Raw genomic sequence first — 19103 nt, forward strand, 5'->3', positions numbered from 1 at the left:
GCAGAGAGATACACTTCGTAGTTTGAGACACAGAGGAAGTCATGCACCGTGGCAGTACATCTCTGGCTTTCTGCCAGAAATTGCACCTGTGTTCATTGTTTAACTCATCAAGAGATGCTAGGAAGACAGTTAGCAAAATGCAATAAGAAAACTCAGTGGAGTGTTTAAGAATAAGGCGTTTTGAGAGGAGGGCACCGAAAGAGAAACTTAGAATTAAAGAGCTTGGACCTGACTGGCCAGATATCAGGATGAAGGAGAAAAGCTGTTACTAATATTAAGAAGTAAGTAAGTAAATCAATCAATAACTAATAGTTTGTGGGTTTTAGCATTTTTGCTGCATTCAGGTTTGGTATATATATATTTTTTTACTCATCCAGTCACTATTTAAGAAGTGACTACTTGCACCTTTCGCCTTTTGTAAATTTTTCTATTTAAAATAAACATTCAATCAGCTCATCAACATAATTTTGTCAGGTATTGAGCTGATAAGGTGTGATAAGTTAAAAATTTAAGTTGGCTGTGATAAGAGTTAGCTACTTGTGGCTGCTGATGACCCTTATTATAGCCATCTTATTTTAATATTTGTTCCCCAACCAAACAAATGCAGGTGTTAAAAGGCATATTAAGCCGCCACTGCTGACCATCAGTCACTGTCCAGGCCTCACAAGAGCATAGTAAGGCCGGCAGGACAGAAAGACTCTGATTTTCACCTGCATGCTCAGACACCAGGATGCCACACTGTTTTGCTCAGCAGACATCGCCCCCATTCATTTTCATGGAATCTGGCAGAATGTATAAGTAAACTTTCAGGAATTTGAATGTTAGAGGAAATTTGCTTTGAAATTTAGGGTAATTTCTGTGAAAATTTGTAAGGATTTTGGCTTCGAAATTTTTCAATAGAAATCTTAGGTACATTTTTTTAAATTTTAGGAAAATTTTGAAAATTTCCTAGAAATTCATAACTTTAAGAGGAAAGTTTGCACAGTCTTGGCCTTAACAACAAGTTGTTGTCATTGTGCCTAAAAGGCAGCTTAGTGACGACATTGACATTCTGCTGCAGAAGTGGCAGAATTACTGTTAACTCAGATGTTGGCTGCGCTGCACTTGTATATGTACATGCAGTACATGTGACTATTTTAAAAATTTACTGTATGATTTACAATAATTTTGAAGACTGTAATTGCTTATGTCTTCTGGTAGGTTTTTACACAGGGTATTGTAGTCCAGTGGACAAAGATGGAGAGAAACAAAGTCCACTAGTGAGATGGAGGCATCCTTTGGGAATATAGGAAAGAGAGGAGACTGACAATGTGTCAGCCAGAAATCCTTTTGTCACTGCTCTCTCTAGAGGCTGAGTGCTTAAGTACTTCACCAGTGTTATTGGTCTCTTTTCTTCCATGTGTAATTCTATTGAAAATAAACACAGAAAGACCAGACTTGCAATTCCTGATGGACATTTGTTCCAGGTGTCGCACACATCAAGAATTAACTCCCTAAAACTTTCTTGTTGCTAGTCGCTAGATTATTTTGTATGGGAGGAAAATACAGTTGACTTGGCTCATACATGCATGCTAATGCAAATATTCAAGGAAGCAAATGGAAGAAGCTTTTAAATTTCCTCAAATGTAATGCAATGGTCACATCTTACTTCCTTCTGAAAGGCTGCAGAAACATCTACAAGGTTGCTAATCTGAATTAAAAAAGCATGCTTATGGATCAAACAGAAGAAATGAAATCAACATGTACACACAACTGTGTTGTGAATCATGTGAACATTGCTTTGTTTGAGATGTGTTTAAAGGGCAGCATATGGAAAAGCTCTGACAGGAGAGAGATCAGTTTTGTAAGTTCACGACGCAGGCTTCCCAGTTCTCCCACAGGACTAGTCTGACCGTGAAGCATGCATGGTCTGACTGGCCCACTTGTCCGGGTGTGTCTTCCACTTCCTCCCCACCTTCTCCATCTACTGGCAAGTTTCCATGGAAACAACAGGGCAAGAGGGAGAAAAAGAGGGAGAGCGAGTCAGAGAAAAACCCCACAGAATACAGTCTACAGTCTACCTCCTGTTGAGAGCTTTTATTGTTTTAAAAGGTGAGACAACATTTTTAAAGCCAAACAAAGACGTAAGAATTTTAATAAGCTCAAGCTACAGTTAATTACTGTGTGTCAGCGTGCTCTACTTGTTGAGACAGTGGATATGAGGCAGATAATTCTGGTTCAATAATTCACTCCGATAAACTTCTCCCACACTCATACTCGGCTTAATTAAGCCTCTGGGATTCAGGGGGGACTGACACTGCCAATGAACAGTATGGTTGTCTGCTGCAAATCCATACATAACCTGCATCAACTCATGACTTGAGTCAGCGTTGATGCCAGATTGATGATCAATCTGAGTGTCTGAAAGGCTCATATCGTTTATTATACTGAGCCATACCATTTAGACAAGGGATTTTTAGTGGTAGAGAAGAAAATACAATTACTAACAGAACAGCTGAATCAATTTAGGTTTATGTAGGCTTAAAGAAATCTAACTTAAAGGATTTATTTTACCATCTAGAAGAAGCTTTTTTGTTTTTAATCGACCTATAAAATAAGCATGGACAGAGATAAAAGGATACTTACAATTAACAATATAAACTGCTGGATCAATTTGGGCTTCTTTGGGCTTAAATTAATCCAACTTAAAGAATATTCAGTGACATTTTCAGGGATTTACTATATTTAACAGATATCCAGTACAGCAGAGTACATTCACTGTAGTCCCACAATCTCTTGATTGTATTCAGGATTGACATGGTAACCTAGATGTTTGGTTCATTTTTTCTTTGCACCACCTCAAAGGAATCCCTGCGTACATATGCCACATAACCTGATGCTAGAGATCACTTTTATTATATTTTACATGAATATGGGGAGGAAAAGGGTCTAAAGCAAACAGCATGAGTCACTTATTTAACCATGTGTTATATCTGCCAAAGATGCTCACATTGTTTCAAAGTCTCATCTCTGCTTATTATAATATTAATAATGTATTAAACTACATACTAAGAAAAAATGAATACGTTTAGACAGTTACACTAATGCAATTTGTTGGTTGCAAAAAGACTGTGTGCTTGAAAAATATTTCAATACTTTTCATTTGCATGTGGATCATACTTTTCTTGTAGTTTTACATTGTGTTTTTGTAAAACTGTGTGAGAAGTTGATGTGAGCTGACACTAAGTTCCTTGGGGACATGATTTGTTATCTTTGCAGACTTGCGGTGTACAGGAGCATGTGCACATGAGATTATAAAAGAGTTGTACAATCATATGCCTCAGAAAGGAAATTTCTTAAGGTCGAATGGACAACAGAAAAGAAGGAAAGAGTTTCAAAATATCGACAAACACACCCCGAATGAAGCCTCTCACAATGAAGGGAAGAGCATGCTGCCTCAAAACATTAGAAAAACATCTAGGGGATGTTGTTTTTCTCCTTGGTGCTCTGAATGTCAACCTGAGCATCTTAAATGATTATATCTCTTGTGCTTGATGCAAACTGAATGGAGGAAACGTCTTGTTGCAGCAGATCATTGTTCACCCATAAGCAGACCTGATCACAGAGTTGAAGGTGATTTATCAATGATATCAATGCGTGTGCGAAGGCTCAGTAGCATTGGTGCTAGCGTCCTGGCTAAGAGTTCACTTGTTTTGGAAATGAAAAGCGTGTCAAGCTATCACTGGGGTCTGATGTTTAATTTATCTATTAGTGCCACATTTAAACCCCTTTTTATCCCTCTTTTCCTTTTTGCCTCATTTGCTTCCACATTAAACCCAATTTTTCTACTGTTAGCCAATTTTTGCTAATTTTCTAATCTCTTTTTACTATTTTAGCCACCCATTTTTGCCCCTTTAACCCATTTTTTGCCACTTTTTAACTGCTTTTCACCATTTTAACCATTTTCCTTGCCCATTTTTTTCACCTTTTTCCTTTCTTACCCTATGTTTGCTGCTTTATCAACTCTTTTGCCACTTTTGACCAATTTTTGCAACTCTTTAACCACTTTTCACCACTTATTTCCAGAAATTTCCCCACTTTCAACCCATTCATGCTGGTTTTCACCTTCATTTTCATATCTTTCCCCTTTAGTTATTTCAGTTCATTTTATTTTATTCTTCCAGATTTATGCACATCATGGCTCTGCTATTAAATCTGACAATACTTTCCTAATGGCTTAGTTCAGTGTGCCCATCCACATCGCCTTCAGAACTAAATAAAGTTAATCCTTTTTTGAGAACAAATGGTCTACATTTTGAAAATAATATATTGTGCTACAGCATAAATAAATACCAATTATTTTTGTTGCTTTGATAAGAGTGGTTATTATTTAGGTTGAACATAAAATATTGTTGTCACAGCTTAACTTAACAAATGGACCATGATTTTCCTGACCTCTGTGGGCCCCACAAAACTTTCCCTTTATCCCCATTATGTGTTTAAGTCTGGTTCTGCTCAAGATTTCTGCCTGTGAGAATAAAGTTTGTCATTTGTTCACTGTGCATTAGAGCTGCGTCTCTGTGATAATATTCCAAACCTGTGATGTCATGATTGCAACTATTCGAGCAAATTCAACCAAGCCACATAAATTTCATCATTGCATTTTTTTCTCCCATCAACTAGCCCTTTCAACCAACAGCCTCACCCCCTGCATCCCCCAACCATGTCCCATCCATCGACATGTAGGCTGTCATAAGACGCACTTCCCAGCCATTGGTTGCAAACATAGAGATGTGCGGCAAAAAAGACTACATTTAAAACAAACATTTATCCCAAATTTTCTTAAAGCATTGCCATAAAATCCAAAACAGTCTGGCATCAGACCACAGATCAGACAAAAAAAATACATACTTTGAAAAAAATTTGATTAAACTTCCAGTTAAGATTGGGGTAAGAGTTGGATACCAAAAGATAAAAGTTGACCTGCAAAACCCTACTTACATAACATTTTTATTGCAGCTAGCATAGCTACAGTGCTTAACAAATTTATTAGACCACCCTAACCCTAACCAAAGTAAGGTTTACGCACAGCTGTCCTAAATTAACAGCATTGGTAATTACCAAAATCATTTTTTATGTTTCTGCAATGGTTAATACACCAATATGTAGAAGCTCTTTAACCCAAATGACATTTTTAATGTTAAAATATAATTATTATCATTACCCATAAATTTTTAAATTTACTGATTTACAAAAAAACTGAAAAAAAATAGTAAAGCACATTATTATTTCTTGATTAATATGTCATAATATGTCATGTTTTATATTTACTTGCATTCCTGAACAGAAAAATTAGTTTTTAGTGGTTGAATGTTATGCTTGATAAATTTCTGACTTCTCAGAGAAGCCCAGTGAGCCGGCTCAAATTTGGGTGAATTCAGTCTGAAATTCCTCATTCCTGTTCAAAATGGTAAAACGTGGAGAGCTCACTGAAAATAAAAGTGTCTGCATTAAAGCACTTCATGATGCTGGTTGGTCTTTGAGACAAATATGACAGGTGGTCTAATAAATTTGTTAAGCACTGTATGTTAGCTGTAGCTAAAGCTAACAAAGCTAGAGGGAGCCAACATTCGTGTAATTATTTCAAAAATGGGTCTGTACATAATTTAATCTTGGGTTAAACCTCTGGCCTTTTTTCTTTTATTTAGGAAATATTGCTTAGTCTGTAATACTTGCTGTGTGGTTATTTCATAAATGTAAATGCCTGATTTTGTTTGAAAATAAAGTTGAATTAAAAAATAGGGAAATGTAACATCACTTTCATTCTGACAGAGGCAGCGTCTCACAGTAGTGTTCTGCAAGAGGGGGCATTTGTGACTGCAGCCAGACCTATCTTAAAATCAGGCTTCAATCGCAAAAAAGTCTGCAAAACTCTGGGAATAACTCAAGAGAATGCTTTTGTTACTCTTTATAAATAAGGAATAAAAAAGAAAAAAAACTTTATTCTAACATTGATGAGCATTTCTAAACATAACTACTTATGTACCCTGTATAAACATGAGCATTAATTCTTCTTTATTTATATTGAAGTATTAGTAATTACTCATAGTTTGAAAGGTATTATTCAGTAATTCATATGTTAGTAATAAACCTGATTATAAATGCTTTCTTTATGCATTAGTAAAGAAGAAAGTTTGGAGTTAAGGTAAGGGTCAGTGTTAGTGACGAAGTACTAATGCTATAGTTATGCTTTATTAGTGCATCAATACAGCATTTATAGCTCAGATTATAAATGTCATGCAAATTAGTTAAAAGATTATAGATGATCAGTTAAGTGTTTACAAGGGCTGTCAAATTTAGGAACATTTAATCCTCATTTATCTCACTTTTTTATTTTATTTTGAAATTCCAATGTTGTGCATTTAAACCTGTTTGATTTTCATTTTGAAATACTCTACTGTCTCAAACTAAGAATTCCTGTTTGGATACTGACCTGCTTTTATTTTAAAAGACAAAAAGAAGCTTTTGAAGATTATGGCATAAACTTAACTATGAAAAAAATGAACTTGTTAGGATTGAAAAAAAGGAAATAAGGACACAGTAAAAAGTTACATGTTGACTTGTCCACTGAGCTGTCTGAGTTAAAAAAAAAAGTAAAATTAGACTTTGTAGAGAATTCTTTTGTAATGCTTTAACCAAAGCAAGCTGAAAGGAAAAGAAAGCATGTGATTAATCACTATTAAAAATATTACTGCTCTAATTATGGATCTTAATTCATTGTGGTTAATGCACTGACGCTGGCGGCCCTAGAATTTACTATGCTTTACTAGTGCTTAATTGATGCTTTTTAGTGCTTTGTTAATGCTAAAAGTGTGAAATTAGATAAAGTGTTACCTTACAAAAAAACAGTGATTGACTGTTAGCATTTTTCATGTTTCATGTTTTGTTAATAGCAGACCATGTGTTTGCTTCTGATAATCAACCGTCTTCAGTCGTTCTTTTTTGTTAAATATTTCCATGGTATGAGTCGGTCACTGGCAGTCACAATGCATGTGAGACAAAGGGACCATTGTCCTCCAGCTCAAAGGCTTTGACTGAATTTCTCTCTGTTTGATCTGCAGGCTGTAATCTACAAAAACCCTGAAGAAGAGGAGGAGGAGGAAGAGGATGGCACTGGTGCTCTAAATGGCCTCTATCAGAATAAAAACACTGGTGCTTTGAGAGCCGGTGCTGCTGCGCCTCACTGTTCTTTCCTTCAGAGCCGCCATCATCAAAAGCAAAGCAGACACTGACCAGAAAACAAAGGCGGGGACGCTGACCTCGCTCTGCCCGGGGATATGTCATTGGGGAGGTCCCCTGTGTTGGGGGTGCGCCCTGTGCCCCGACCCCTCTGGCTGTCCCACCTTAGCCTGCTGTGTGTATACGTGTCTCTCTTTGCCCAGGCTCCCCACGGTCTGCCCATGGTGGGTTATAACACTGACTCCAAGAGGGAGATCACACTGGACGGAGATTTGATGATTGGCGGCCTGTTCCCTGTGCACCAGAAGGGTGAGGGGGCAGAGGACTGTGGAAAGATCAATGCTCAGAGAGGGATCCAGAGACTGGAGGCCATGCTGCTGGCGCTGGATGAAATCAACAAGGATGAGCGTATCCTGCCAGGGATCCGACTGGGGGCTCACATATTGGACACTTGCTCCAAGGACACCTACGCACTGGAGCAGTCTCTGGAGTTTGTCAGGGCCTCGCTCACCAAAGTGGATGACAGTGAGTACACGTGCCCTGATGGCTCCTATGCCATCCATGACGATGTTCCTCTGGCGATCTCTGGGGTTATTGGAGGCTCCTACAGCGACGTCTCAATACAGGTAAAACCACCATCTTTAAAAACTTTCCTTTGCAAAAGAATAATGAATTTTTAATATGCTGTTGAATTTTTTCATTGTTTTAAGCCATGAAACGTGTTACATTAATTTTGTAAGACAGTGCAATTACGGAGGGTGTGTTCACTAACACTTACATACTTGTGGTTTGAGAGCAAAACAGACAGAGAAGACAGAGTACAAGCTGGAGCTAGAGCCTGATGGATGGTCATATAAATGTCCATTTAAACTTAAGTACCATGTGCAATTACCCTAGCAAGATGTTAATACAGGAACTTAATGAGTATCGGTTCCACAAGGAGGATCTGTTTACCTATCCCCTCTTCTGCTCTGCTGATCTAATTTAGACGATCTCCTCCTCTTTCCTGGTAATTCACACTTCAGCAGCGGCCCTGTCAGAGGCAGACATGCTACAGATGTTGCACTCAGGACGGGCTGACAGGATGACTAGTGACGGCATGATTACTCTCAGCAGCCGAGCTCTTTTCGGCTCGCTCGGGCTGATACGATGAAACCTCGGCTAATTGTGTCTCTGAAATCTTTAGCTGTAATGTGGCTGCAATGTCAGTGTAATTTTAAGTCATTGTTGAAAAGTGACAGAGTGTCACGCGGAGCTTAGTTTTTGTAAATATCTACAAATATACATGCCTTAAAACATTAACTTCACTTCATCATCCTGGCTCAGTCAGCCATAGGAGCGTGTCTGCTGCCTGGGGGTGAAGAATACGGTTCACCTCACTCCAGAGCTACATGTCTCATGTTCCAGATAGATGCCTGCTTGAAAAGAGAAACAATCTTCTACTGTCCATCTCAAAATAATAATTGGCTTAGGATCATTGATTAACCATAGATAAATGAGGGAACCCCTGCCAGTGCCAGTCTGTTGTTAACAGCTTTTCCCAGTGGATATTTTAGGACAACAGCCAAACAACAAATTAATCAAAAGGAAGTAGGCTGTCATACCATGTCCATATTTTGGACAAGATTATAGCATTGTCTTGATCATAAATCTTTTATTCCAAAAGGAAATCCTTCTGTTTACAGTATGTTAGATTTAATATTCCCTCGTTGTCTAAAAGCTCTGCCAACATCTTTGTTTTTGTGGTTTGTAAAACAAATGCTCCTCGCTGACACAACAAAAAGGGCAGAAACACGGCACAGAATGATGATACATCACAGAGGTAGAGAGCTCCTGGGGAATAATGCAGGAGGAGAGTTCAGAGCACCTATATCGGGACTCCTGGTGAAAAGGACAGTTTGGAAATAAAGTGGTTTGAAAAACGAGCTGTAATTCCTGTTACTCTATTCTCTGAATCTGGGCTCCTTAGAGAGTGCCCTTGTCTTGTGGTAATTTATGGATGTACTATTACAAGCCTGAGGTCTGAGGTCTGCCCTAGCTTCTCCTTGAATCTTCTTCATCAGTGAAGGTGCACCACAGGACACCGTGCTCTTTCTCACCATGAGGAGCCCTCTTTATTGTAATGCAGTGAGGAGTGTGCAAGCTTTAGTTCTTTCTCATGCCTGGTTTGTGAGAATGTAATCATGGCTGACAACTACACTAAGAGTGTGAATCAGTAGGGGAGAATAGGGTAGGATGAGCCAATTTTTCTTATACCGTCCTCAAGGCCAGGAAAAATGAGAAAGAAATAGAATGCAAACATGAATCTTTATTTTAAGATATCTGCTAGCAAATGAAATAATCAGCATGACTATAACAAAGCTGTCCGCTGGCTCAACTTTGCAGTGTATACATTAGCATAAATGCTTTAACAAATCTACTATTAAGTTGTCAGAACAAACCACCAGTTAGTTTGAAGACCACTGAACAATCAAAGCAGTCATTCAGTATTCCAATCAGCAAAGCTGCTGGGAAGTATGAACTGCTTCTCCCTTCTTGCGATTCCTCCATCCTTTTGAGGTTAAGGTGCAAGGTTTACAGTGATAAAGTCACCAACTAACAGATCTGAGAAGTCTGATTCACCTCTGATTAATGGACAGACTATGCAGCCAAAGACAGGAGGGTAGAGGACAGGCTATTATTCAAGTAAAAAGTTATAGGCAGAAAAATGCTTGGCACACAAAGCAGGTTCCATTTGTCTTGCTGAAGATCCTTTCAATCAAATCAAATGATGATTTAGAGAAGAACTGACAATACTTTGTCTACTTTTGCATGCAAACACAGAAATTGGTCTTTGATTGGTTTGGGCAAAATCTCAAATTTTAGAAGTATATTTGTCTCATTCAAAGAGGAAGAGCTCACTACACATGACATGCCACATTCACCGGAGGCGTCCAGAAAAGCATCTCATTTCAAGATATAGAAGACAAAAAAATAAAGCCTGACTGATTATCATAAGTACAGAAATAGCTGCCAATGTGGAAATAGAAAGATTTTCTTGTCAAGTGTATTAGTAAATTAGTTAAGTGTAATTAATGATGTTCCTAGGTGATTAAATTCAAATCTGGTTGAGTTCGGGTTGATTCTGGGAATGGCATCCTGATCCAGCCCACCGCATACTGGTTGCCCTGGACCCGGTGGGCTGGTCTAGATATCAGGGATGACTGCGTGTGCCATAGAGGGGGCAGCTGGGAAAATACCTGGACAGTTGGAGCATGGGCCTGGTGCAGGCCTGGACGATGGCCATCAGGAAGCCACAGCAGTACAGAACCAAGGCTGACATGGCACATGGTCACACCAACCCATTCACTCCACATTCACACACAGATGGGAAACGTTTCTAAGGAGACTTGGCCTTCAGTATTGGCTAATCCCATTGAAACACATCCATATCCATTTAAGCCGGGCATACACTGTGTGATTTCAATACGACTCTATAACAGTCGTGGCAGAATGTCAGCTCATACTGTGCCACTGAATCGCTCATGACGCATGACCATCACCCACAATTTATGTATAAGTGAAGTTTGGGCAGTTGGTGGCAAAAGTCTGTTGAATTTCCTTTGAAAAAGTCTCACACACTGAGGTTGACGTCGTGTTCTGTCACATCCTCTCTCTCTATCTCGCATACAAAAACAGTATCGCCATCTGTGTCAGCTGCAGGTTTGGGGGTAGGCATATTTATTTATTTTATTATAGCAGGGTTGGGGGGGCATATTAAAGTCATTCCTGTTGTCCCATGATGATTTAAGATGCTGTCGGACAGTTTATACAGGAAAAAACACCCCTAACCTTCAATTTCCACATACAGCGAACGTGCTGCGAACTGCTGGCGAATTGCACTGCGGAGCACATTGCTCCCTCTCTAGTCTATCAGAGCATTTCCACAGCCGGCGCTCCAGGCCGGCAGCGGTGTGTGCCTGGACCAACACTTTGCTCCGCTTCGCTGCAGGTCTATTTTCAGCGCCAGCCGCTGCCAAACCGCGATAATACTCCAGATGCTCCAGAAGAAGTCACAAGCATAGAATATCCAGTTCTTTCAAATTACAACACAGTGCATGGACTCCTGATCGTAAAACATCACTATATCAACATTACGTCTCATCCTGCAGTGAGAGTATAGGGTCACCGAGAGGTCAGTGGGTCACAGAGCTACAACAGTGCAATTGACGAGGAAAAGTTAACTTTTGGGGATATTTAGCCAGAGAATTTTGCAAAAAACCCACAGATCCTTCAAGCAAACATTAACCGTTAAACTAATGTACTCACCCAATGGTGCAAGCAATACTATCATGGACTTATACCGGAAATGATGATTAATTAAGCCCCAAAGGTAAAATAGTCCGCTGCTGACATACTATTCCTGCGGGAACTCGCAGTTGTCCCGTGATCTCTTCCTGCTGATCAGGGCTATGCGCCATGGTGCAGCGCTCTAGACTTGCTTCCAGTGGGCGAGGTTGCTCGCCATCGGTGGGACCAAACCCGCGGTGCTTCGGTGCACGGCACAGTCGTCCTATGTGGAAATTGCGGGTTAGTTGTTGATTCTGCGGCAATGTGTGGAGTCGAATGGTACGACCAAAATATCGAACATGTCAGAAATCCATCTGGCCAGTTGGGAGCAGCTTGTCGAGATGTGGTCTGCCTGTACACAGCACAACAATGCATGATGCGACTGAAAGGCAGAGTGACTTCCAATAAAGTCAGACAACTCAGTATTTGTGGCTGGATGAATTTAACAAAGTGTACACCTGGTTTAACTTGCCACTGATGAAACAGTGGGAGAAAATTTGGTTAAGTCTCTTGCCCAAGGATTTGTCACTATGTGATTGCAGGAGCTGGGGATTGAACCCATGATCTTCCGATTGTGACTATTCCTACTGAGCCACAGCCGCCCCTTAGTGATTCAGCCTAAACTTTAGCAAAGTGATTTATGTGGTTTAATACGTTAGTAAATCATTAACATGTATAACATATTTATTTGGACCCTGATGAATTTGCTTGCTTTTTCTTGTTGTTGAAAAAGTACCAAGTACCTCTTTGGAGTGCTTTTCTCCAACCCAGCAAACAAGAAATAATGGATACTTACTGAATTCATGGTCACATGCAAAACCTATTCACAGTTTCCTAAATACAAATCCCCCTGTACCATCCCCTGCCTAAATATGAGGGGGGTGGGTCAACTTACCAACTGGCGCATCTGACCCCACTCCCCTACATTCTTGGAAAAATGAATTTGCTGTAGTGTTTACAGGGCAAATGTTATCACAAGGTTATGCATTAGGAGTCTGTGATTGTGTGGCATTTTTGTTCTCTGAAGATACCATCGTCCTATGGTGTTTGTCCTCTGTAGATACCGAGGCATGAGTGTAATCTACAGACAGTCAGATCTTTGAGTGAACCAGTCCCACTGTGTGTCAAGCCGCCCTGCCTGCCCTTCTGTGTGAACAACAGGCGGTAAAGTAAGATGTGTTTTTCACCCCAAAGGGAAAACAGTTACAGGACATCTAACGCTATTAGTCTCCAGATCCTTATCGCCATGACGACGTGGTGGAACACGGAGAACTGACAGGTGGTGAGAACGCAGAGTGCTGTCTAAATCTGTCACAAAGAAGGAGTGTGTTGCTGTGCATGCTGGTGTTGCACTGTGACAATCGCAGGGATGGGGGCGGATCTGGCTGCAGGCCTGGCCGTGCTGGCGTTACACGGGCACAGATTGAGTAGAAGTGTGGAGGCGAAGTTCTCTGACGCTCTCACAGGCTAGGTCCTGTCTTCCTCCATCTGCGGTTTGCTGCTGGTGGCTTGGCAGAGGTGTTCATGCACAGAGAGGATGTAGAGGGATCGAACTTGTGATCATATTTCACAGAAACACTGAGACATTGATGGGTAGATATGATCGGGGGGGGGGGTTGCAAGATGGAGTGAGTCACATGGCATCATATGGCATCAAAGCATTCAACAATCAAAAGTATCTTTAGCAGTCACAGATGCCATCTGGACAGTTTGAATAAATCTTGTAGAGATATTTATGCGGTCTAATTCTTGAACATTTTCTCTGGGGTCTACGGCAGGTTATCAGTACAAGGTGAGTAATGACCTTGTTTAGATGTAATGTATTACTTCATTCATGTGTAAAGAGCTAAGCAACAACAAGATACGGTTCAAAATATTAATAATGAAAGCAAGCATACTTTATTCTTTTGAAATATACAAAGTCAGACAACGCTGAGTATGATTTTTCCAGTTATTGCACCATAGAGCTTTCTCCTCAGAGTCCTAAAGGCTTGGGTTATTCATACATTATATTGCACAATTACATCCCAGGAACTTCTAGCCTTAGGGCTTGCTTCTGATTAATACATGGACAGGACTTTCACTTTTGTTACCCTAACTGCAGCCTGTGCTGCTAAATATGACTCACTTGGTAAGAGAGGATCCCTGAGGAAAAACATCAGAATCACCAAGGCGCATTAGAAAAACAACACCTCTGGAATGTCAAATACTCAGTCGCTCACTGAACTATTCTCAGGCATGAAACACTGACAGAAGAACTTTCTGGAATCAATCTGCAAACAATGAAAAGTTACACACTCTGATGTCTCAGAGAAGTGCACAAATATTGCTGTTTGGAGGCTGACTTCTTTCAGGGTATGTGGATGAAAGTTTTCATAGCGTAATGATGCCTCAGAGAGTTAATCTGAATATTTTAGCACACTGTCTGAGATGTGGTCATTTCTTTCCGGATCAATGAGACTGGAGACGCTGGGATGCATGCTGGAATTTAAGGATATAGATCTTCATACGAACACTCTGCCTGACATTTGCAGGCTAAACTGTGTGAGCGGCATAATAAGGTAAATTTATGAGCTTACAGCAAGCTCAGATTTCTTTTTTTCATCATCCAGAAACAACCCTATTTATAGAATACCCTTCATCTGCATGGTAGACTGTGCCAATCTCTGGAGCACACATGACTCATACAAAGGATTTAAACATGGATACACACATGACAGAATTCATGCCAGCAAGAACAATAATGATGAAACGTATCAGTAAAGCCACACAGTGAAAATGCATTATTCATGGGTAAAAGTAAAGAACGTGTTTCAAAAATCGTAAATAATTTACATGTGATTGGATTATTCAGTGGCTTGGCAGAACCCACTATCCATGCCATTCAGAAACATATCATGTCCATCCAAAAGATTACCAGGTTTTAGAAAAGCTTCACAGCATGGTGTGAAGTCGATAGGATACTAGTTTGGTTATGTAGTGTGTGCCGATTTCCAGAGAACTTAACAAGGCAAACTATAATAGCAAAGAGCTGTTGATGCACTGAGTCATGAAAGAAAATCACAGGGTGAATGGAAACGGCATGCCTGACATTGTAAATGAGTATTTTAACATGTGCAGCAGTCTGAATGGTTGCATGACTTTGAAGGCCTTGAAAGACTGTTGCAACATAAAGCAGATTCATTTTCTCTTGCAGGATGAGGGGGCAGCACCTGATCAAAAAACATCCTTCCTCTAGGTATCTCAGTTCATATTTCCACCCTGTTAAAGCTGTTGCCAAGCAACTAAATCATAAGAAATAAACTAATAATGATCCAGTGGATACTCTGGCTATACAGCATGCGTGCGCTGTATGTCAATGTGCACGGCCCTTTCCTGTGTGTGTGTTTGTGTTTGAGTGTGCTGCAGTGGGCCGTGTATGTGTGATATTGAGTGGAGCTAAGGACTGCTGCTTTGGGAATACAGTGTTATTGCTGTAGAGCCACACTGAGACAGTCTTCTGGGATGAGCAGATGGGCTTTTCATGTAGAAAAAAATCATAACATCTCTACAAAAGTAGACCCGATATTTCCTGGATGAGGACACTCTGTCAGTAGCCGTGTCTGTGTCTGATATGTGACTGCTGGCCTGTGTCTGTGTCCCCTCTCACTTTCTTCCTCTTTATTTCTACCACTTTATTAAAGCTCCTGCATTCAACAGTGTGTTCCAGAAACAAATCCAAAGATGACTGAAATGTGCTGAAGCCCTGCTGCATCTCCAGAGCACCAAAGATTGTTTTAAACAAAGAAACAGTGATCCTTTTTAAATTTTTCACCAACTACACAGTAAAGTCCTCTGGCATCTGTGAGAGCTGCATGTTTTCATAAAATAAAACACTTTCATCTCACTTCCTTGAGGTATACAAATTTGTCAACTCGTATCAAATTTGCTATCATGGATATTTACAGCTCTTATGCTCGTTATATGAGTGTATTTTGACATTTAACATGGGCAGTCTGAATTATTCTAGCTTATGGTGTTGAATGATGCCTTCAGGGTATCTCTATGGAAACAGAATACGACAGCTGAAGAGAACAATCCTGTTACTTGGTGTATCTGTGTCAAATGCATCTACCAGGTCCTTGTTGCTTGGGAGGAAACCACTTTCTTGGTAATCGGCTCAGAAACAGAACCTGTGGTGCACAGCCACTCTGGGCCACAGTGTAGTTCTCTTAATTAAATAAGGGTGCTGTCTGATGCTGGATGATCCCTTCAGCTGAAAGTGAGACACTGTGAGCTACACCACACGGCTGAAAACTCAGCCATATATACTTTCAGTCAAGTATTATATAGGAATCCAAAATCCCATCTGTTTTGCATTCAGACAACATTTCTTACAGGGCTAAATAAGATTTCAGATCTGATCTATTCATCAGATTCATATAACTGCAATAAGTTTGTAGTTGTAGTAATTAGTGTTGTATGACATAGACAGCCTATAAATTAATGGTCAAATACCCTTAAATTGCCTGGCCAATATCTCTAGATCATACATGGGTTAGAAAATGCATTCATATTCAAAATAAACAAATTGCAACTGATAGCGAGATAAAAAAACAAAACAAAACAAAACATATTTTTGATATGGGAGGCAATGGGTTTTAACTTTGTTGCAGATTACGTCAAGAGATGAAGAAGTGATTTCCACATAGAGAAAAGCTACCAAAAAGGCCATGTTTTGAGAGGTTTACAACTATGCCACCCATTCAAAAAAGCCTCCATCTAAAGCCTAGATGAGCGGTGTCAGATTTGTGACACTTCAGCATGTTAAACTCTGAGTTTCCTCAGCTGAAGTCCATCTTACCAACCTCCAGCTTCTTTCATTTTGATGGGATATCTGTCACTTTTATGAGACACAGATCATTTGGCTTAGCTCAGTAGAGTTGGTTGTGTGGCACCAAAACGGCTCTTCATTTGGTACCAGTTTGACTTTTTAAATGTGGATTAAATATGGACTGAAGAAAGGAAACTGGCACTCAACCAGGAGCTGGCTACCTCAGCTAACATTAAAGAGCTGTTTCGTAGCACAGGCTGGTTCATGAATGCCTCATCATCTCTTGATCGCTTACCCCACAAGGTTTGTTCAGCTCTGATTCATTTACTGTAAAAGCATGTTTGTTATAAAATGAGGAATTTTATTACATGTAAAGGCTCAGCTAGCTTTTTAGCTCAGTACAAAACTCCTCGAGACTCTTGTCTCCCTTCATCTGGCTATGACGCTAGGAGGTTTGCAGGCATGATTATTTGTAATATAGACTGCTTCTGGAACAGATGAATCTGTCAAACTGTAAAAATTACTGTTTTGTAAAGTGTAGAGTAGGACATTCATTCCTTATGGCTGTCCTCCACTTCCTCACCCCAAACTGACATTTGAGATCATGTGATTGCAAACAAACTATAACGAAAATATGGGCAGGAATTAGGGGTGATTTTAGAATCACAACTTTAGGGCCGCTAAGTTCTTAAATACAGTGGCACAGTGGTACATCCACCAAAACAGTATCATTTATTAAATTAAAGCAATAAAACTAATAAATGTGAGTTTTACCCCACAAAACATATATTCATAGAATTTGCTGTCTGCTAATGTAAGAACGCTTACATTATGGCAGGATTTCAATACAATTTTGAGATGAAAATATTTATTTGAGTGCTTTACCCCCCCCCCATATAAACTGGAAACTGCTATGTGATAAAAAGCAACTATTTTAAGCTTCTAAGTCAGAGTGCTTAACAACCTGAGTGACGGAAGACTAATTTCTTTAGAAATAGGTTTGACATAGTAGTGATTATTAATATGCTTAATTCCAGTGGTTCTCCAATGGCTGCACATAAGGAACCACCACCACATCAATACAAAAAAATCCAACCCAAATTTTTCAAAATGTTCAATCACTTAAATGTATTCAATGAAAAAATTTACTGTTGAACAATAAATGTAACAAGAGAGACAAGAAAATCGATATATGTTTACAAAAAGCGCATTATTACATAAGTACAAGCATGTACAGATTGTATTTACTCCATTTTTTCCCCAAGACAGTTTTCGAATTTGGCAGTTTCTCAAGGGATTTCCTAATTATCTTGGGAGAATCAGCATTGTTATCAAGGAAAAGGAGATAAAGAAGGAGATCTGAAGATCTGGAAGGACTTGAATTTGCTTGTCACCACAAGAAAACCTGAAAAATGTATATGTGTTTTGTATGTCCATTCAGGACTTTTATACATCGTACATTTTTTGCTGGATATTTTTTCCTGCACACTTTTCTGGTTCTAGAAACAGCCTCATGTCCCACTTTTGTGTTCTGACTAGTCAGTTGAAAACCATTTTTTATGAAAAATAATAGCTGGAGAATAAAAGGGTTTGTACAAATTACCTTAATTGTCAGATTTTAAAAATCTGGCTGCGCAAAGTCCTTAAAAGGGTCTAAAATTGCCAGTGGGGGAATAAATGAAAGAAGCATTGTTTATGAGGAATCTGCACTGATATTAGACAAATATGAGCAAAGTTCTCAGATGGATGCTTTTTTAAATGAACCTTTATTAAAGAATAAGTCACAACAGTATGCTCTTCAGCATATGTTGCATTCATTTCACAGGATTTAACTATGTGATTAAACTATTTCTAAATAATGCCAAGTAGGATTTTCCATTAAATATTTTGGAAAAATTACAACATGTATGGTGCATATCTAAAAAGATATGTGATAGCCCCATATCAGCCTGATCAGATCACCCTTAATATGTATCAATCACTTGACATTAACTTGGTTTACACTGGTGGAGACAACAAGTGTGCAAATGCAGGTCTGTCTAAACGTCAGGCATACTGTAGTGCACACAATAAATTCTGTTTGCAGATCAGAAATAAAAATCTCATCCTCCTTTAAACATCGAGCTGTGGGCAGGAAAACACCACACGCTTCAAGAGCTATTTGCTGAACAGCAATGTCTGCAGGATGTACACTTGCCATACTAGGCAGCCCCTAATGCACAGCACATTTCTATTGGCTCAGCTTTTTTGGTGTCATGCCACCTACACATAGAGTGCTTCCTGTCAGCTCTTTTCTTGTCCTCTAGTCTCTTAAACTCCAGGACTTTTGTGCCCTTTTCTTCTTGAGAATCCTTGAACAATTTTAACTAGGTACAGGTCCTTTGATAAAATGATCACACACTACTATGGGGATTTTTTTTGACAAATTAACAAACATCAGGATAATTTACAATTGAAGGCAGAATACAGAAATAATCTTGTTCGTGAAAACTCTGTTTCCATAGAGCTGCAGACTGTATCTGACTCATGCGGTGGGCTCTGCTCACTGAGTGTCTTTAAAGGTTTTGGCAGGTAGAAGGGTCTTTGCTTAGCTACACAAACATCTATACAATGACTCCCAATAAGTCTATTGTATGGCTGACATGTTTGGCAATGTTCTGTATTACATCCTAAGCCACATGTAAGTGGATTACTAAACTGGCATAGTGCTCCCTTGAATACCCTGCAGGAAAATTACTCATTC

General features: G+C 39.5%; 1 protein-coding gene across 1 annotated transcript in view; it reads left to right on the plus strand.

The window, feature by feature from the left end:
* The window catches only part of grm2a (glutamate receptor, metabotropic 2a), a 54494-nt gene that overhangs the window by 16952 nt on the left and 18439 nt on the right, over nt 1-19103 (plus strand). The window contains exon 2 of the mRNA XM_041782887.1: nt 7101-7844. Coding sequence (XP_041638821.1) covers nt 7317-7844 — 528 coding nt within the window. The 5' untranslated portion in view covers nt 7101-7316. The remainder of the gene's footprint in view (nt 1-7100; nt 7845-19103) is intronic.

The sequence above is a fragment of the Cheilinus undulatus genome, linkage group 3 (assembly GCF_018320785.1).
Source record: "Cheilinus undulatus linkage group 3, ASM1832078v1, whole genome shotgun sequence".
NCBI classification, from domain to species: Eukaryota; Metazoa; Chordata; class Actinopteri; order Labriformes; family Labridae; genus Cheilinus; species Cheilinus undulatus.